Genomic DNA, 21,785 nt, shown 5'->3' with positions numbered 1-21,785 from the left:
TGGGAATTCCTGCCAGGTTCCGGCACCTCTGATCCGGTCCCCGATGACATCACTTCCGGTTCCGGGGGCCAATGATGACATCACTTCAGGTCCCCGAAGACATCACTCCCTGTTCCGGCCCCAAATGATGATGTCACTTCTCATTCCGATGACATTACTTCTGGTTCCGGCCCCAATGATGACATCACTTCCTGAACTGGCCTTTAAAGCTGCTATCTTGCCTACATACAATCAGTTCTGTTTTGGAGTGAGATCAGTGAATACCTCTGTTCAGATTTAAACCATTCTGCAGCCGTGGAACAATATACGAGTGGCTGCCCCAAACCTTTATGACATCTTTGCCTCATCATTGTTACAAAAGTAACAGTTTAATAGATTGGATTCGCTTTGGAAAATGTAGCATATAAATGGCAAACGAACTGAATTTAATTTAATGGCAGTTCTTTTTTATTTAATATATTTTCTGCTTTATAAGATATTGGAGTAAGCACTTGCCATTCTATAAGCTTCATAAAGCCCACTCCCCACTTCCCACCACTTTGTCTGTGTCTTCAAATCAGACCTTAAGTTAGTTTGTTAAAAGGCAAGAGCAGAACATTTCTCTTGGATATACAGCATATGCAGAAGCAGATGATAAAATGTTCATTTGACGAAGATGTGAAATAACTGTACAGTTTCCGTTTCATTGACACTGAACCCCAGCGTCTTCACTGTGTTCACAGTTGTGCTTTTTCAAACCAGACGACTGGCAATCCAGAAGTGAGCTCTCTGTTCCCACGCAAGCTAAGTCATCTAGCAGGATGATCCCCGTTCCTGTTAAAAAAGGGCAAATAAAAGTTGAGGGATTAAATAACAAAGTATTATCCAAATGCCCTTTTGAGCACATTCATATTGTATGCCAGAGACTTCATGGTTCTGAGAAGGGCAAAATACCTAACATGGGAAAATGTGTACCCATCTACACAACAGACTTGACATCTATGGAAATCTTCAGATGACTCGTTCATCAAAGACTGCATTAATAATGCAGATGAGTCAGGAGACAGGAAAGTTGTGGAGGACTCCATCTTCTGGTGCAGGGACAACTCAACATCAGCGAGACAAAAGAGCTAGGGGTGGACTTCCGGTGTGCTAATGAGATTCTGAGATTCAGGTAGAGGACGTGGAAGTGGTGCAGAGCTACAAGAAGCTTGGGGATCATGGACTGGTCTGACAAGCACAGTAGTGCTAGACAAGAAGGGTCAGAGCAAATTGGACTTGCTAAGGAGACTCCGGTCTTCTGATGTGTGCAGCAAGCTGCTGGAATTGTTCTACCAGTCCATAGTAGCCCAGTGTGTTGTTCTACACCGCAGACTCCTGAAGAGCAACTTGAGCACAAAAGAAGCACAACGTCTGAACAAACTGATCAGGAAAGCCTCCTCCATCACAGTACCAACCCTGAACACACGAGAAGCTGCTGTGGAAAAGAGGATGGTGGCAAAATAGGATGCCATCATGAAAACTCCCCTCCAGGAGGCGCTGTCTTGGAGCAATTTAGGCTACAGGCACATTCCACAGCAGTGTGCTAAGAAGTGCCCCTGGGGGTCTTTTCTTGCCATTTCAATGCTTCCACCCAATATACTCGTTAAATTTATTTTGATAGATTGATTTACGATCTGTCTGTGAATCTGTATTCTCATTTTCCATGTTTTTGCTGCTTGTATGCCTTGGAATTTATAAAGTTTTTTCTAATCTATCTAATAGAGTATGATGTTAGTTTTGAAGACTATGGTTTCCCTAAAGTTTTGTGCTTTGAAGGCATTTTTGAACACTCCAGCTCGGGCCCTGGCTAAATCCTGGCCTTCTGGTTGCACGTTGTGTGACTCCTCTGTGACTCTTACGGCATTTGACTCTTTCTTGATTTTCATTTATCTTGCACCCCCTGGCCGAAAGATTACTGAGTCCTCCTAGTGGGCCACGGCCCCACTACATATCCTCTCCCAGGCATGCGCAACCTTTCCGCTATTGACGGCCGCACTACAGACTTTTTACTTTAATAACGGCCGCACTACAGACTTTTTACTTTAATAACGGACAAAAAACCGGTACCTGTTTTTCAGATATTTCATTCTGGAAAACGCTGCTTCGCACAAATAAGTGCTTCCGAAAAGAACGAGAATGTTCCTGGCCAGTTCTCGTAGTTGTGGGTATTCTACTGCTGATTTCCACGTATCCAGCAGGTCGCTTTCTTCCGTAAACTTTTCACAAGCTGCTCATTGTTCTTCAACTCTACTAGCTCCATTTGTAGATGTAACAGTGCACTCTCTGTCTCCACCAGATGAGGAGAAGCAACGAGTCTTATTGTTGCTGAAATCTTTTCGAAATCTTGAAAACGGTTAGCGAATTCCTGCAACAGCCCGTCTAAAGTGCCCGAAAAACGGACGGTAGGAATTTGGTCAGGCTTTACTTCTTTGCTGTCAATCAGAGCCGTCACTGGAGTCCAGAGACCCTACACCTGCACGGCCGCCATTACGTACACTTTTATATACACGCCCACGGCCGCCAAAGTCCTTGCCCACGGCCGCATGCGGCCGTACGGCCGCAGGTTGCGCACAGCTGAAGGAGTCTACTCTCTATTCTAAGCAGGGTCGTGGGGAAGCTGGAGCCTATTCCAGCTAGAATCAGGTGCCAGTCAATCACAGGGTGAACCCACAGCCATACTCACACACACGCACACATCAGGACCAATTCCCAACCCACCTAATCTCCCTGTCTTTGAATGGTGGGAGGAAACCCATACAGACCTGTGGAAGAACATGCAGACTTCACATAGGAAGACCCCAAGATATGGACCCGGTCTCCTTAATACCACTAGACCACTTTGGTGCCCCCTCTGTGCCTCCATGGCACTCGCAGTAAAGCCACATTCTATTTTATCAATTATTCTGCTCTCTGACTGCTTTCAAATTTACCAAATATTTCTTTTTCCATTTCTTTTTTTGTGATGATAGCCAACAAATGAATTAAAAAAGGAAACAAAAATGTTGGAACTTACCAGAACCTGCAGTATAAACACTGACTGCAGAAGTATAACCAGCCATTCGGCAGAAAACGGTTCCATCAGTTGTATCCCATGCATCATCACATATTGTTCCCCAAGCTCCTTCAATAAATAATTCAGCACGTCCTCTTGAGCCACCACCAGCAATTCTTGCAATAGCTCCATGAAAAGGAAAGAAACTAACATTATATTCCATTCTTCCACCACAAATAAGCAGGCTTATTATTTTAAAGAACGACACTCAACAATGTGGGGTGACTTTAAAAACTGGGCTGTGATGAGCCTTTCTCAAGGTTGCTTTGCCCCAACAGACTTTGCCCACCATACCCCTGGACTCTGCATGAATATCTGGCTATTTGGCATCTTTTTATCTTGCCCTTGTGAGTGTGGAGTGCTGGAGGGCCTGTTCTTGTCATGAAGTGCGTCTGCAACGTTGAATTTGGACAAATGGCTTTGAGAATGCATGTATTCACCATTAGGTTTATTGAGCATAATTCATTACACCGCACAGTTAAAATTACATCTGATGTTTTGCATTTGCCAGAAAAAAATAGTGTGCCTGAAAGCTATTTTAAAGTGGCATAAAGCATGCATCATATCATTCTTCACTGTTAAGAAACATAACTGAGTACACAAGAGACGTCAAGAGAAAAGAGCTTATTTTGGGGAGTCCCCTTTGAGGGAGCAACAATGGAGATGGCTTAGTTCCTCATATTTTATGGAATTTCAAATTTGAAATGACCTGCCTTTCTTAGACCTACAACATAAAGATGAAAGACGCCTCACACCTGGACAAACTGGTGAGGAAGGCAGGCTCTATTGTAGGCAAGGAGCTGGACAGTTTGACATTCGTGGCAGAGCGACGGGCACCGAGCAGGCTCCTGTGAATCGTGGAGAATCCACTGCATCCACTGAACAGGATCATCTCCAGACAGAGGAGCAGCTTCAGCCACAGACTGCTGTCACCATCCTGCTCCACTGACAGACTGAGGAGACCCCACACTATGTGACTCTTCAATTCCACCCGGCGGGGTAAACATTAACATTATACAAAGTTATTGTCCGTTTTACCTGCATTTTTATCACTCTTTAATTTAATATATATATATATATATATACTCAGCAAAAAAAGAAACGTCCCTTTTTCAGGACTGTGTATTTCAACAATAATGTTTTAAAAATCCAAATAACTTTACAGATCTTCATTGTAAAGGGTTTAAACAATGTTTTCCATGCATGTTCAATTAACCATAATCAATTAATTAACATGCACCTGTGGAATGGTCGTTAAGACCTTAACAGCTTACAGAAAGTAGGCATTTAAGGTCCCAGTTCTAAAAACGCAGGACACTAAAGAGACTTGTCAACCGACTGTGAAAAATGCCCAGGGTCCCTGCTCATCTGCGTGAACGTGCATTAGGCATGCTGCAGGGAGGCATGAGGACTGCTGATGTGGCTAGCTAGGGCAATAAATTGCCATGTCCGCACTGTGAGACGCCTAAGACAGCGTTACAGGGAGACAGGAAGGACAGCTGATCATCCTCGCAGTGGAAGAGCCCGGATCTCAATCCCATTGAGCACGTCTGGGACCTGTTGGATCGCAGGGTGAGGGCTAGGGCCATTCCCCCCCAGAAATGTCCAGGAACTTGCAGGTGCCTTGGTGGAAGAGTGGGGTAACATCTCACAGCAAGAACTGACAAATCTGGTCCAGTCCATGAGGAGGAGATGCACTGCAGTACTTCAAGCAGCTGGTGGCCACACCACATACTGACTGGTACTTTTGATTTTGAGCCTCCCTTCATTCAGGGACACATTGTGAACCATTTTTAGTTTATGTCTTATGGTGTTGACTCTTTTAGTGTTCATACAAATATTTACACATTAAGTTTACTGAAAGTAAAAAAAGTTGAAAGTCAGAGGACGTTTCTTTTTTTGCTGAGTATATATATATATTATCATCATCAGTATGCTGCTGCTGGAGTATGCCAAGCCTAGTATCTATCTATCTGTCTATTATATAGAGCCTTTCATATCTATCTATCTATCTATCTTATACTGCCTGTCATATCTATCTATCTATTATATAGTGCCTTTCATATCTATCTATCTATCTATCTATCTATCTATCTATCTATCTATCTATCTATCTATCTATCTATCTATCTATCTATCTATCTATCTATCTATCTAACGGCCATTTTGAAAAAGGCACAAGAGCGCTTTCACTTTTTGAGACTCCAGGGGAAATGCAGGGTGAGCAATCAGATACAATTAAACACAATTCCCTAACTGTTGTCAATGACAAGACAAGCAGTCACAAAAAGGTTTGGGGCAGCCACCCGTATATTCTTCCTAACTGCAAAATGTTTTGCACACCGATGTGTACAGGGTCAAGTCCAAAACAGAAATGATTTGATAGGAAAAAAGATGGTAGTTTTAAGGCAGATTAAAGGAAATGACATCATTGGGATCCGGAACCAGAAGTGCCGTCATCGGTGCCAGGCAGAATTTCCCATAACTGGTCTGCAGAGAAGTGAGAGAAAGAGTGCACATTGCCTCCCCCTGGTCTGGCATGGCATTACTTTCATTCAAGCTCTTTCACTGCCACCCATGCGCACGTGTGTGACACCATGCAGAGAGTAAGGGTATCATCTCAGAAAACCATTGGACTTACAGCCATGCTAAGATCTGTGAATCCAGGCCATGATTTTAGAGTGTCTGGTATTTTAACTATCTAATTTATTTTTAATCAAATATTTTGTAGGTAAACAATGAAAAATGGTTTTGATTGCTTCATGTGATTTTTATATATTCTTGGATACTGAAATACTGAATTGAATACTGAATGAACTGTAACATCATCCCAACTGACTGGAAAAACAGGACTTGTCATCCCTATCTGGAAAGGGAAGGGTGATCGCCTGGAATGCAGCAACTACAGGGGGATAACACTGCTCTCAATGCCAGGTAAGGTCCTTGCTAGGGCTGTCCTCAATAGGATTTGTGATCACTTGCTCACCTACCAGGGACCGGAACAGTCTGGTTTTACGCCTAAGAAGTCTACCATCGAACGCATCCTGGCACTGAGTGTTCTCATGAAGGGCAAATGCAGAGACTCGGTTGATTGAGCTGCCTAGTGGGACATCCTGAGGGTTCGCGGGATCCCCTCGAGGTTCCTGGATATCATGACAAGCCTGTACACTGGTACTGTGAGTGCTGTGCAGAGTGGAGGCTGAACCTCTGTTTTTTTCCCAGTTGATTCTGGAGCTCATCAGGGGTCTGTTCTGCTGCTACTCTGTTCAATGATTGTATGGACTGGGTGTTGGTCAGGGTCGTGGGGTCCAGCAGCTGTGGGGGCATCTGTTGGTGAAGAAAGATTCATGGATCTTGACTGTGCTGATGATGCTGTGATCTTCACGGAGTCAATGGAGGCTCCAATCAGGGCGCTCGAGAGACTGAGTGTCTGGGCTTGCGAGTGTCCTGATAAAAACCAAGATTCAGGCCTATAATGAGCTCCTGGGCACGGCCATCAGCAGTGTGTCTGTCTGCGGAAAGAGTGTCGACCTTGTCGAGCGGTTTACTTACCTTGGCAGTGACATTCATGTCTCTGGTGACTCTTCCTATGAAATCAGTCGACGGATTGGGAGAGCATGGGGGGTCATGAGGTCGGTGGAAAGGGGTGTGTGGCGCTCCTGATATCTATGCAAAAGGACAAAGGTCCAAGTCTTTAGAGTCCTGGTGCTTCCTGTCTTGCTATATGGTTACGAGACATGGATGCTATCCAGTGACCTGGACTCCTTTGGTACTGTGTCTCTTTGAAGAATCCTTGGGTATTGCTAGTTTGACTTTATGTCGAGTGCGTGGTTGCTCATGGAGCCCCGAACTCTTTCCTGCAGTGTGAGGGAGCGTCAGTTATGCCACTACAGCCATGTGGCACGTGTGGGTGACCCGGCTCGTTAGATCCTCATTGTTGTGGACCTGAGTGGCTGGACCAGGCCAAGGGGGCGCCCACATAACACCTGGCTGTGGCAGATAGAGGGTCATTTCTGGAGGGTGGGACTGGACCGCATGTCTGCCTGGGGGGTTGCAAACCGGGATCCCGAGTTGTTTCGTCGTCTAGTGGGTGCGGCAACGCACTGTACCAGTGCATGCTCCTCAACTTGACTTGACTTGAATTTGAAAATCGAAATCCATTTTCTCTATCATGTAAAATTAAACTCTTTTTTAGCTGTCAATTATCATTTTCATTAATTTCATTAATAATGTGTATCGGAGACCTACACCAGATCTACAGAGCCTCAATTGCAATGACCTGTACACTTTGTGACCGACATATGGCCAATTGGACATTAAGGCAAATGGTTGTTCCCAAATGAAGCAGCAAGTTGGCACAACAGTATTTTATTTCAATGATAATTTGTTTAAGTTGAATATTTTCTAATAATAAAATCTATGTTCGAAGCAAAGCAGTTATTTTATTTGGTAATAAGGTTAAACACATTGAACACTTGATGAGTTGTCAAGGCATAATACAAAAGCCCCAGGCTTTCTCTGTAAGTGAGAGAGCAGAGGCAAGAATTTCCATTGGTTTCATAAGGAATGGCCTGCAAGAAGAAAAAGATTCAGCTTGGTGCCAGCAACATCATCTGCCCACACTTAGTGGATCCATATAATGTGGTGCTACCACCGCTTCATATTCATTTTGGTTTAATGAAGCAGTTTATCAAAGCCCTATCAAAAGACGGATAGGGCTTGTTTGATGGATTTATGCTGGTGTTTTTCATGGCAGAAATTAAAAAACTGATTTCTGAGACAAATTTGAAGTTACAATAAACAACCTGGAATGAGAGGCTTGGGTATCATTCAAAAACGTAACTTCTAAAAAAGATCCAAATTATATAGAAATTGTAAAAAATATGTTAGCTACATTTAAGGAAGTGGGTGGCAACATGAACTTCAGAGTTCATTTTTTGGATTTGCATTTGGAATTTTTTTCCTAAAAAGGGGAACATAAGAAATTTGGCAAATGAGAGGAGAGCATTCTCTCCATCAAGCCTGTTTGTTTAGCTAATAACTATACCACTGGGTACTTAGTGAAGAGCAGGGTGAAAGACTCCATTAGGATTTGAAGGACATGGAAAGAAGATACCAGGGACATTGGGATGACAGTATGAAGGATGGATTACTACTGGATGATTCATAGGGACAAACCAGAAAAAAAGAAACTACAAGCCATCAAACCAAAAAAAACTAAGCAGTGAAAAAAACTAGAGAAGTTACACTTACGTCAGGGCTGTCAGGAATAAAGAACACAAAAATAAAGCTTTGTGGATCCACCCTGTATATTGTAAGAAGTTGTTGAGGAAAAGAGAGAGCTGTGTGATACTCCATCGACTAATCAATTGGGACTGAGTCACCAAAGAGGACTGAGTGCAGAGCAAAAGTGGAAGGTTTTTATAGCTGAGGGGAAGGAAGAGGCGGGTCGTCTGGAGGGAAAAGCAGAAGTGAGGTCATTGGAAGGCGTGTTCTGGAGGAGGAGGAGGAGGAAAAGGAGGAGGCCTAGGTCTTACTGCACCTGTAAGGGTGGGAGAAGAGGCATTAGTACCCCTGATTAGCTCCCAATACCGAAGTTTCAGCATTTGTCCCTGCTGCCTCCCATGCATCTGTGTGTGACAGCACATATGTGATTTCTTTACATATGTTTAAAAATTTTAGACTGAATAGATATTTTCCTGGGGCGGCACGGTGGCGCAGTGGTAGTGCTGCTGCCTCGCAGTTAGGAGACCCCGGGTCCTCCCTGTGTGGAGTTTGCATGTTCTCCCTGTGTCTGCGTGGGTTTCCTCCAGGCGCTCCGGTTTCCTCCCACAATCCAAAGACATGCCGGTTAGGTGGATTGGCAATTCTAAATCGGCCCTAGTGTCTGCTTGGTGTGTTTGTGTGTGTCCTGTGGTGGGTTGGCACCCTGCCCAGGATTGGTTCCTGCCTTGTGCCCTGTGTTAGCTGGGATTGGCTCCAGCAGACCCCCATGACCCTGTATTCGGATTCAGCGGGTTGGAAAATGGATGGATGGATATTTTCCTGTAAAATTAATTAAAAGTAATACTGTATACATGAGGGCGGCATGGTGGAGCAGCGGTAGAGGAGTTAGTTAGGAGACCTGGGTTCGGTCCTCCCTGCATGGAGTTTGCATGCTGTCCCCGTGTCTGTGTGGGTTTCCTCCAGCTACTCCAGTTTCCTCCCACAGTCCAAAGACATGCAGGTTAGGTGCATTGGTGATCCTAAATTGTCCCTATTGTGTGTGCCCTGCGGTGGGCTGGCACCCTGCCCGGGGTTTGTTTCCTGCCCTGCGTTGGCTGGGATTGGCTCCAGCTGACCCCCGTGACCCTGTAGTTAGGATATAGCGGGTTGGATGATGGATGGATGGATTGTATACATGAATAAACTGTGCAATTTGCCAAATTTTCTTTACATTTCTTTTCAGTTTTGAACTTAAACGTGACATGATGGGAACATTCTAATTATATTTTTGCCGTGTTCATGAATGCAATTAAAAATAACTATTCATTAAAAAAAACTGTTTTGCATGCTTGTGTTGGGCGGCACGGTGGCGCAGTGGTAGCGCTGCTGCCTTGCAGTTAGGAGACCCGGGTTCACTTCCCGGGACCTCCCTGCATGGAGTTTGCATGTTCTCTGCGTGGGTTTGCTCCGGTTTCCTCCCACAATCCAAAGACATGCAGGTTAGGTCGATTGGCGATTCTAAATTGGCCCTAGTGTGTGTTTGTGTGTGTCCTGCGGTGGGTTGGCACCCTGCCCAGGATTGGTTCCTGCCTTGTGCCCTGTGTTGGCTGGGATTGGCTCCAGCAGGCCCCCGTGACCCTATTTGGATTCAGCGGGTTGGAAAATGGATGGATGGATGCTTGTGTTATTATTCACCAATCTGAGCATTTTGAAATAAGATATCTATTCAACAAAGTAATCAACACAGTAATTGTGTAGGTGCAAAAATAAGTGCACCCCTTCTCTCTGTGAATTACATCAAGGTAAAACAGGATCAGGTGGGCCAGTTTGAGTGTTAGCCAATTAACTACACTAACCAATGAAATGAAAGATCTGAAATGATGCACTGGGGAGGAACAAACATAAATAACTGCAAGAAAGATGGTCAGTTACTCTTATGAGTTCAGGTTCAGGAATTGAACTAAAGGGAACATCAACATACCGCTTTGAACTACTGGATGCTCATCAATTGAGACAAAGTTATAAAGACATTTGAAAACGACTTAGATCCGATAAATCCACTGTGAGCATTTAACATGGAGGGCATTTAAAATAATTTCCACCATTCCAGGAAGTTGGGTTACAAAGGGAATAATACAAAATACAAAAGGCAATGCAAAAATAACAAGTAGAGATCTCCAAGCCTTCATTGCTGCCACTGGAGTGGTGTGGCAGAGATCAGCAAATATGAAGAACCCTGAACAGAAATGGCGTTTACTAAAAGGTCACCACGAAGAACAGAGCTGTCTGTTTGCCTCCTGGACAATCATGAAGAATTTTGGAAAAGTGTTCTGGATGCTGATGTGTTCTAAATTGAACTATAAGGGCACAACAAGACCCAAAACATCCTTTCACCAAAAAAAAAAAACCCTTACGCCTACTGTCAAACATGGTGATGGAAGTGTCATTATGCAAGGCTATCGTATCTAACTCTGAGCCATGGCAGCTTGATGTCACTAAGAGAATCATGAATTATGGAACTATCAAGGAACTGTTGAGAAGGATGCCAAACTCTCAGAGTTCCAAACTCTTCAACGTGATAGCGATCTTAAACAAGTCCAGCCAAGAATGGCTTAGGAGTAACGAAACAAAAATCCTTGACATGAATCCAATTGAAATGCCACGGTAGAACCTTCTCTGAACTTCTGATTTGCTCTCTGTCTCTTCTTTTTTTTTTGGATAATCTTTTGTTTACATTTATGTATGTATGTATGTATGTATGTATGTATGTACTGTATGTATGTATGTTGTCACACACGTGCGCATGGGAGGCAGCTAAAGGGCTTGAGTGAAGGCGGTTCTGACGCATGCCGGGATGTGGCAGAGTGCACTGACTCTTTTTCTCCCTTTCCTGTAGACCATTCCTGGAAGATTTCACCTGGCTCTCTTGACGTCACATCCCGGACCGAGCCAATGGAAGTAGACCTTACCAGCTCCGGCCCCTGTGATGTCACGTCCGGGCCCGATCCAATGATTGAAGAACACAGGCCCGATCCTTATGACCTCACTTCCTGTCTTCCCCTTTAAAAGCCTGCCCTTTTTCCCTTTTCCCTCAGTCTTGTTTTGGACTCAATGGTATGCACATCAGTGCTGTGTATTGTGATAAAAAAACGACTTTGCAGCCAGGATACCATATTATACGGGTGGCTGCCCCAAACCTTTATCAGAGTATGTCTCATTATTGTGACTATGTATGTATTGTTACAGCTTGTTACTATCAATACTTTAAATGGATTTTTAAAGTGAAGATATGCCACCATCATCACAGACGCAGACCTTTTCATTAGACCTTCTCAGCTCTTTTTTAGGACAAGCTGTGAACTTGAGAGATGTTATTGGGTTGAGCGTAAAGGATTTAATGTCTATTGCACCTTAAACACGTACAACAACTGAAGACTCTGAGGAATGTTAAGTGGGATATATTAAATATTCACAATCTCAGCTGGCAGCACTGCGATCACCACCACCTAAGGTGTTCTGTTTCAAAGATGAAAAGGATAAAAACAAGGTGGAAAGGATTTCAGACTAGCCTGCTCCATAAATGTGGTATGTTCTCCTATGGCATTTTAATGTACTGAGGAGAACCAGCTTAGAACTTTTATTTCAGTCACTGTTTTAATGCTGGACTGGTATCCTCTGATGCAGTCAGAAAGAGTGGAAATAGCAGGAGGAGGACTTGAGATTTATGTAAAAAATAATGGCAAAAACCAAGCAGATTACAATTAAAACCAAAATGTGTTATCCGGTGTCACATGCATGGGAGGCAGCAGCATAAGGGCTCTGGTGATAGCAATTACCCTCCGAACCAGGGGTTGGCGCTGTGTTCTAATGCCTTTTCTCTTTCTCCCTCTGCAGAAAATAGAAGACTGACGGCCGTTCCACCACTGAAGTCACTTCTGTTGTCCGTCCTCCTGACCTGCCTCTTCCTGCCTGGAGCCCATAAGTCCGGAAGTTCGGCCACTTTATATTCAGTTCAAATTCTAAGCTCCAGCCCAAAAAGACGTTATCCACAAGTTATTGCACGTTTTTCATTACTTTCTTATTTCACTTGTAATATTGTACACTTTCAAATTGTTTTGACTCTTCTTTACATCAGCTATTAAAATACTATTTGTGTACGTTACCACCTAGGGAGAAAGCTACATCACCCTTATTAATCTTTATTAGCTCAGCAACAGAAATGATTCACTCTGTTACCAACACTTAAATGATTGAATCATTCTTCACCTGGAATGACTTAATCAGGCGAACATCGGAGCAAACAAAATTCAATTAGTATGACATATTTGTGGAAACAATTTGTTGAAGCTGCTTTATCTAAATGTTAATGTCTTTAAACATAAACCTGAGTCCCTACTGGGCACATCCGACCTCATCTTACTACCATCTACAAGTCTGTTATCAGACGATGGCAGCTCTCTTATTATCCAAGCCAGAAGTTCTCTTGCGTGTTTGGTGCAGGTTGTTGTTTTTTATAATATTTATATTTTTCTTGAGCATCTGTAACTAAGTATTTCGCTACAATTTGCACTGTGTGTATAATTGTGCATGATAAATTGGTTTGAAAACTTGAAATTTTGCTTATACAAGATATCTCATTAACACCTCACAGAACTGGCAGAGTTTTCTATTGAGGAGTCTGAGCGAAAATCCCTTCAGCTAGATGTTACCAATGAATAATTAGTTATAAGAATATATAAGAACAGAATCTCATGTAGGGAAAGTTTTAATTTGGGATGTTCACTCTGCATGTCATTTCACCTTTAATATGGTCTGGTTTCAAGTACTAGGGGATCAGAGCTTCGATTTTAGCAGTTGTCTGTCACCTTGTCAGGGATGTATCTGTAGCCATTAGAACAAGGGCAGGCCAACAATAACATCGGTCCTACTCACCTCATTTGTCCAAAGCGTGTGGGTCCTCAAGCAGTACTCTCTGCAGACTGTGCGAAGTATAGCATTTATCATGTCTGTCACAATTGATTTCTGTTGTTCTTGTGGTTATTTTATCACCGTGGCTTTGAGGTGGCACTGTTAAGAGGAATGACCTTTCCACATGGCATTTCCCACCATTCATCCTGGTCCATCCTGGTTTAGCTAAAGTTCACCGTGCCACTTCTCTAGCATATCTATCAGTGGCAACCAATGTACAGTAGGGACGCCATCTTAAATATAAATACAATACAAACATGGGACTTACAGTTCCTTGATCCTTTCTCTCCACGCTCTCCTTTACTTCCCTTTAAACCAGTATCTCCTGAAATAAGCAATATGAAAAATACAATAATGTGACAAGACAATTCTGTTTACTTTTCTAGTTTCCAAATTACAACAGTCATTAAATGGTCCACTTGAAAATGCAATTAGATGAAGAGGCAAAGACCAGTGGGAATGAATTTACTGGTGTAACTCTCTTCATGTTATTTATCATAGCAGAATGTAGGGTGGCACGGTGTCGTGTTGGTTTATTGCCCCAGCACCCAGCAAGTGGAATCCCAGCCCAGTCCCTGTGTACCATTTTGTCTCCCTTTGGCGGTATGAGTTTTTTTCCCAGCATTCCAGTTTTTCTCCCACATTCTGAACATTAACTGTCACCAAAATAATTTCACTCGGTGGCTGGCTCGCCTCTTACCTTCTCACCCTCTTTGTTCTCCTCAAACTAGCAAGTAGGTTTCTGACATTTAGTTGTAATAGCGAGGGGGTCATATTATGTAGCGGGCTCTGGTTCTCTCAGCCTTAATACACCCACCCATCCTCTTAGTGATCCTGGACAAGCCCCCATTATCATGTCAAGAAATCACACGGAGATTTCTGTCCCACCCTGTTTTGCTCCAATGTCACCTAATGGATTGACCAGCTTTGAGTCCCAGACACTACTGTTTAATAATCTCACCCAAAGGGAAAAGACAAGTAAATAAATTCTGCCTTCTAACTGCAGCGGTGAGGGTGTCATATCACATAATGGATTCTCTCATCTTTTTCAGCCTCGCTACACTCATAACTCTTTGCAGCAACAACAACAACATTTATTTCTAAAGCACGTTTTCTTACAAATAATGTAGCTCAAAGTGCTTTACAGGATGAAGAAAGAGAAAAAAGAAAAAAATATAAAAATTAGGCAATGCAAGTGGAACCTTAGATTGCAAGCATAACTCGTTCCGGACACGTGCTTGTAATCCAAAGCACTCGTATATCAAAGCAAGTTTCCCCATAAGAAATAATGGAAACTCGGATGATTTGTTTCACAACCCACAAATATTTATATAAAAATGATTAATACAAAATATAAAGTAAAAATACATAAAACAAATTAACCTGCACTTTACCTTTGAAAAGAATCATGGCTGGTGTGAGTGAGTTTCTAAACTCTTTTGGGATTCCAAACAACGGGACGACACGCGGAAGAGCGTCCCGAAGGAACTGCAGACTCCCAGCGCTGTAGCAGTTTACCGTGAAAGCGAATCCGAAAAGATCATGGATATGCTATAAGTGCCTGCCGTCGATGGGTGATACAAGGAACATTATAAATGCACAGAGCGCAGTACTGCTTGGCCACGACCCTGCCTGACTGCTGTGTCTGAGTATAGCAGAGTGGCAGATCCCGCTACAATAAATAACCGTGCTGTTCCTGTATTCAAGCTAAATAAAGCTGGTGTTGCTAAAGTACTGAGTCTCAGCTTCGTGTTTTGGGGTGCATGACAGGGACTCGCATGTTACAACCCACACACGTGTCCACCATGCTATAGTATACAGTATACGCTCATATGGATGTTGACTATATGAGTGAGGCATGCCAGCTGAGCCCGAGAATGGGAGACGATTACCCACAATCACGCAGCGAGAGAAAGAAGGACCATCAGCTCAGTTGTGATCACGTGATGCTTGGCAGACAGAGTGTATACATACTACTCGTATTGCAAGACCTCGGTCATTTATCAAGTCAAAACGTATTAAAAATTTTAGCTCGTCTTGCAAAACACTCGCAAACCAAGTTCCTCGCAATCCAAGGTTCCACTGTACTAATTAACAAAGAATAAAGTAAGGTCTGATGGTGACAGAGGGCTGGAGAAAACAAACAAAATCTGCAGGGGTTCCAAGGCCATGAGACCACCCAGATCCCACTAGGCATTCTACCTAACATAAATGATCTCAATCAGTCCTCATGGTTTTCAGGTTTCACGTGGAAGAAGAAGACGATGATGGTCATGTGGACCTCAGGCCTTCAATCCATCATTATTAGGACAGCACAGTGCTTTGATCAGGTGGTGGTGGGGCAGATCGACACCACAGAAAACCAGTAAAAGAACAGCAGAGAAATGAGGGGTTGATGCAGAAATGAATTAAGTTACATGTCGACTATAACTGACTCTGTATTATAAGTATGATGTAACGTGCTATTCAGTCAGGAGCAGTTTTACTCCATGATTATTACCAGACAACCTTTGCTTTAGCCATATCCGAATCACTTATTGTCATTAACTGTGCGGGGCCGGTTATGTCAAACGCTGTTACCGGTATGTGTGGACTGTATAAACTTGCATGCAAATTTAATAAAAATAATGTTAACATACACCAGATTTTCTCATTACAGTATTCAGCTACATTTTTGCAAGATAACACGTGGACTTTATCAAAATATAACGATATAATCTATTAAAAGAGTGTGTGGGATATGGCCGGCCGTTCATCCCGACCAATACCCTCTGGCTGCCAGATGGAGTTCTCCCTGCAACATGGAGGTGCCCCGAATTCCAGCACAGCCTCATGGACATTGGAGTTTTACTGCACAGCCCTGCTGGATACCATGGGGACCACAAGGGGACGCTGCAGGGAGGTCCAGGGATTGCTATGTGCACTATAACCCGGAAGTACGTCCTAGTCAAAGGGACAGAAGAAGTGACGTACTTCCTGGGATGAAGAAAAGGAGTTTTCACCTGACCCGGAAGTGTTAAGAATCACATGGACTGAGGGACGGAAACAATTCTGGGTCAGCAAGTATAAAAGGACTGTGGGAAATCTCAGGAGCTGAGCTGAGTTGGGAGGCAGGGTGACTAAACGTCTGGGAGTGGAGGATTGTTATTTGATTGTGTATTGTTTATGAGTATTGTGGAGTGGAGAGTGCTTGGTGCACATTATTATAATAATAAAATCAATTCGTGGACTTTTATCTGGTGTCTGACATCTGATCCGAGGGTTCAAGGGAGCGATAGCGCCCCCTATCTGTCACAAGTGCAATTCATAATTCATGACAATACCACGACAGTGTGAAATGCGATGAGGTGCCATGTAAAAATTAGCAGGGCCTCTTCTAGAAAACGTACCCAAATTGCAAGTATACTCTGACATGTACAGTTAATTTGACCTTGAAGAGGGATTTTAAAAGGGTTCCTCTTAGAAGCATCTGAAATATATATATATATATATACTGGAGAATATAACTTGACAAATACGCTTGAATGAGACACATGGACCTCAAAAGCGGGGCCCCCTTAGGTGTGGGGCCTGGGGCAGTCTACCCACTTGCCACCTCCAAATGCTACTCTTGGTTTTACCTTCTGTAAAAAGTCCTTAAAAAGTACCCTGGGTTAAACTAGTACCGTGTGAATTGACAAGTCAGTGGTATTTTATCATTTGAGTGATTTGAACACAGCAAAAATTACAAAAGTCCTCCAGTAATAATTACTTCACCGCACCTCGTGGTGTAAAACTGATTCCGTCTGAATAGGGCTTATAAGTGCAAGATCTGGATCTGTGATGGACTAAGCCTTCATCCATGATGTTGAGTTCCTGCCTTGGACTGGGTTCTACTGGGACAGACTCCAAAAACTTTGAACTGCTTCAATCAAGTTTGATAATAAATGGGTCATTGGATAGTAATGCAAATACTAATGCAATACTGTAATATATTTGTGAAGAATCATAACTTAACCATTGCTAAGAGAAACAAGACAGAAGTTGTTTTGCAGGACAAAAAAAATGTCTTGTAAAGGCAGTTGAACTTAAATGTCAAGATGAGCAGACAATCTGACCAACAGTCCAAAATATGGAATACTCAGTCAAATGGGGATAAGCAGTGTGGCCGGAACGCCTTTACTGTGGAAGGACCAGGAGAAACACAATACCTCCCCCGGGACACAAGAGGGCAGTCCCCCTGGATTGCTTTGGGACCACAGGCTTGGAGCTTGGAAGGTCGACCTTGCTAGGGCCTTGGGCTGCCACCAGGAGGCGCCTGGACAGTTTTGGAGTCCTGGACTTCAGCACTTCCACCACACTCAGAAATGCAGACAGATGAGGATCTGGGTGCACCTGGGGTACTTCCGAGTGCCCATGCAGCACTTCCGCCACACCAGGAAGTTCTGCTGGATGATTCTTGGAGAACACCTGGAGCATTTCCGGGTGCAATATAAAAGAAGCCGCCTCACTCTGTTCAAAGAGCCAGAGTCGGGAGGAGGGAGATGAAGCTTGACCGGAGGAGTGGAGGAGGAAAAGGAGAAAGAAAAAGGAATAGATTTGTGTTGTATTTGTGGAAAATGTGGAAGGCGTTTCCCACGGGAAGAAAAATAAAAATAAAAGCGTGTGCTTCCACTTTTGCTTCCTGCGTCTGTCTGTGTCAGGTTGGGGTGGCAATGCCCATCTTGGTGGTCCACAGTAGGTATTATTCTGTAGCCTTATTCTCAGATGAACTCCAATCTTTGCTGTGGTCACATTATTATTGTCTCAGAAATTCCATAAAACGAAGATCGATCTCAGCCTGACTTCTTAATGTCCCAGGAGATCTAAACACAGAGCATTACAGATGATGTCATGTTTGCATGACTACCCCTGAGAGTAAAAGCTCGACATTCCAGATGCTGTTCTCTACTTGCCTTAGCAAAAATTGAAATATGCAGATATTCATGTGTGTCCTCACGTACATTTTGTATCCTTGCTAATCTTGTTTGGTGGCGTAACTAATTAGCGGTGGCCTCAGCTGTCTTTGTCACCTCAAGTACTTTGATCCGTAGCTCAATGAGTCTGTGTATCTGGTATCTCAGCATAGTGTTGGGCTGGGCTTCCTTTCAAAGTCCCATAGTTTCACAGTGGATTGGTAAATTTACCAGTATATGTATGTAGTATGAAATGAGCAGGTTAGAGTCTGCAGCTTCATACTGGGTTATAGAGTGTCCTTCATACTGGAGTACGATACATAGAGTGTCCTTCATACTGGGTTATAGAATGTCTTTCTGTGGTGTATGGCCGGCCATTTATCCCGGCCAATACCCCCAAGCCACCAGGTGGAGCCCTCCCTGCAGTATGGAGGTCCCCCGAAGAGCAGCAGGGCATCATGGACATTGCAGTTTTTATACGCAGCCCTGCTGGATGCCATGGGGGCCACTAGGAGACGCTGCAGGGGGGAAGAACGGTTATTTACCCTATGCCCCGGAAGTACGTCCAAGTCACATGGACAAGGGGAATGATGTGCTTCTGGGGTAAAGAAAAGGACTTTTACCTGACCCGGAAGAGATACAAGATCACATGGACTGGGGATTGGGAACACTTCCGGGTCAGGGATTGTGGGAGCTCCCAGACAGCGAGCTAAGCTGGGTGGTAGGAGGGCAATGCGTCTGGGAGTCAGAGGATTGTGTATTGTTAGTGATTTGTGATTATTGTATGAGTATAGTGGAGGAGAGGGTGCTTTGTGCACTGTGGCGATTTAATAAAGTCATCATTTGGACTTTAACCTGGTGTCTGGAATCGTGGACAGGGGTTCAAGGGAGCGATAGCGCCCCCTTATCAGCCACAGTGGCGTAGCCGGCAGGATACTCCAGCATCTATTGCGGAGGACCTGAACATAAATTTTCTGTGGACAGAGAACCCCGAGAAGACAACGGCGTCAGGCCTCACCACAACATCGCCAGAACCCGAATTTTCCAAGTCCAGAATGGGGAAGAAGAAGGGCAAACAGAGCGACGCCACACCTTCATACTGTAGTACATTTTTCTTTCCAGCAGCAATGACTGGAGTGATATGTGCTTTTTAAATAAATGGCTTTTGAGTGTCTGGTCACTATTTTTAATTTTGCCATGGTTAGTGGAGTGGTGACGCTGTGCAAAAAAAGTGACAGAAACATAATGGCTACCATCACAAGTAAGTGTACTGCTCGCTGTGCTCAGAGACGGTCTCTGCATGGTGGACTAATGGAGTTACTTCTTGAGCTTATGCTACGAAAGGCTCGCTTTTGAGCAGGATGGAGTGGGTTCACAGTGCACCACTGCCTTGCAATGCCTTTGAGGATTTTGAAGACCACGATTAGGTTCTTCCACATTCTCAAACAGGTTTAATTCCATGTCACAGCAGGACATGTCCTCAAGTGCTGGTGTGCACCTAGTTGTTCTCCTCTGCGACACTTCAAGTGCTGCTATATCTTTCTAGTAACATGATGGCCAGAACTGCACACAATACTCCACACACGGTCTTACTAGTAAATTATATAGTTTGAGCATAACATCCTTTGATTTATATCCAATTGTTTTATGATATAACATAACTTTTTATTCACTTTTTTACAATGACAATGAAAATGTTGTGTTAACACGTCCCCAACTCCGGTCCTGGAGGGCCCCAGTGGCTGCAGGTTTTCATTCTAACCCTTTTCTTAATTAGTGACCTGTTTGTGCTGCTAATTAACTTCTTTTGAATTCATTTTAATTGACTTGTTTTTTTTAAGATTTGTTAACCTAAATTTCTTCATCGTTCCTCTAAATTCTCTTAAATGGCACCCAAACAGAAATGAAATGTGAAGTGAGGGAGCCAACAGAAGACCAACTAAGTCAGAGCCTCAAACTCCAACCGGTTGCTTAATTAGGTGTCGAGTCTCATTGTTAATTAAACCCGTTCTTTAATTCCGTGGCTCATTGCTACTCTCATTGTGCAATAGCAGACATTTCCAAAATTGTTGATTTTCTTTTTTCTAAGAGTACTGTTAAAATGTTTTGGGGACTTGAGCAGAACCACATTCATGAGACTTCCACCCTTTTTATTTTCAGGTATTGTATGCTGGACACAGTTTGCTGGTTATGTTTTGGTTCATTTTGTATCTCATTATTATTTGATTGCTAATTAAGGAAAAAGAAACAATTAAGTGGTCTGAGTCTTCAAGAGCAAGTCAAATAAAATGAATTTAAAAGAAGTGAATTAGGAGCAAAAAAAGGTGACAATAAAAACCTGCAGCCACTGTGGCCCTCCAGGACTGGAGTTGGGGACCCCTGCCCTAAATCCTTTTCAGAGGTTGCTTCCTGTAGGACACTGCCCTCTCCCCATCTTGTGTTTATAAATGGTATTCCATTTGCCCCCGTGTAGCACTTTGCACTTTTCTACATTAAACTGCATTTTCCACATATTCGCCCAGTTCTGTCCACTTCTTTTTGAGTTCTTTTCGCTGCCTCCTTAGTGCCTACCATTCCATCCGTTTTTGTAACAAATTCCATAAGTTGACTGCGTCTCACCACCTAAGTTAATAAAGCAAAATACTAAAAGTCCATCCACGGCCTAAATAAAATAGCTGAGATGGAAGATTAGGAAATTTTGAAATTAAAATAACCATTTTTCAGATGCCAAACCACATTTTGTAAATTAAACGGGTCGTAATTTCGAGTCGTTACATTGATTTAATTTCAAATTTCAACCTAGAAAGAGAAAAAGTATACTTAAATGAATGTATAAGAAACAGCGTTGCTTTTATTGAAATGGAGTTCTTTATGTTTGCTACTGTGGACAACGAATGTTTTCTTTGTTCCCTTGTACTAATTCATTGTCTGAAAAGTCAGTTTCACAACACCTTGTAAAAGCCTGCTTTGTTTTAGCTAACAGAAAAATATTTGTGCTAAGGACTCAAGGTCCATGCCTTCCACACATGAGTCTGCCTTATCATTTTGTTCCTTAGCTTACATCTGAACGCCATAACAAAAGGAGCCAAGAAATCAGGTTTTGTAAGGGGCACAAGGATTGTGTATAATAAATGTGTTGACTGTTGCATTTTATAATGATAGTAACTCACGCATTCTAGGGGTATAAAACTGGACCCCACCTAACAGAGGGGGTTCAGAAGAGCCCTGACACTTTTATGTATTGATTGTCTGCTTTTCTGAAACTGTTCTCACTGTGCACCTAACTAATAAATAATAAAGTGCTTTATTGTTTCACCTGCTGTTTGGTTTGAAACCTTCGTCCGCACTACTAATTGTGAATTTTGCACCTCCTATTATTTCTGCGCCTGCTTATGCTGCTTAATGATTTTTCAATTGTAAATCTGATGACTTGTGCTAATAATTTTCAAATTCAGCCCCAAATTATAAAGCTGGTCATTTTGGTCAGATTAGTTGGTGCTCTTAATGCACAGAGGGAATAAGTTTTATTTTGTTCCAATGATAAAAGCATTAAAGAGCCTTCATGCATCCGGGGGTCCACAAATACAGGCTATAGAACACCCAAA

The 21,785-nt window shown here is 43.1% G+C and overlaps 1 protein-coding gene across 1 annotated transcript in view; it reads right to left on the bottom strand.

Annotated features, from left to right (window-relative positions):
- Nucleotides 1-417: 417 nt before the first annotated feature.
- The window catches only part of marco (macrophage receptor with collagenous structure), a 96,721-nt gene continuing 75,353 nt past the window's right edge, over nt 418-21,785 (bottom strand). The window contains exons 21-23 of the mRNA XM_039755411.1: nt 13,515-13,571; nt 3,035-3,199; nt 418-813 (exon numbers count right to left, since the gene is read on the bottom strand). Of these exons, the coding sequence (XP_039611345.1) occupies nt 683-813; nt 3,035-3,199; nt 13,515-13,571 (353 nt within the window). The 3' untranslated portion in view covers nt 418-682. The remainder of the gene's footprint in view (nt 814-3,034; nt 3,200-13,514; nt 13,572-21,785) is intronic.

The sequence above is a fragment of the Polypterus senegalus genome, chromosome 6 (assembly GCF_016835505.1).
Source record: "Polypterus senegalus isolate Bchr_013 chromosome 6, ASM1683550v1, whole genome shotgun sequence".
NCBI classification, from domain to species: domain Eukaryota; kingdom Metazoa; phylum Chordata; class Cladistia; order Polypteriformes; family Polypteridae; genus Polypterus; species Polypterus senegalus.
This window is presented reverse-complemented; position numbering and strand designations above follow the sequence as displayed.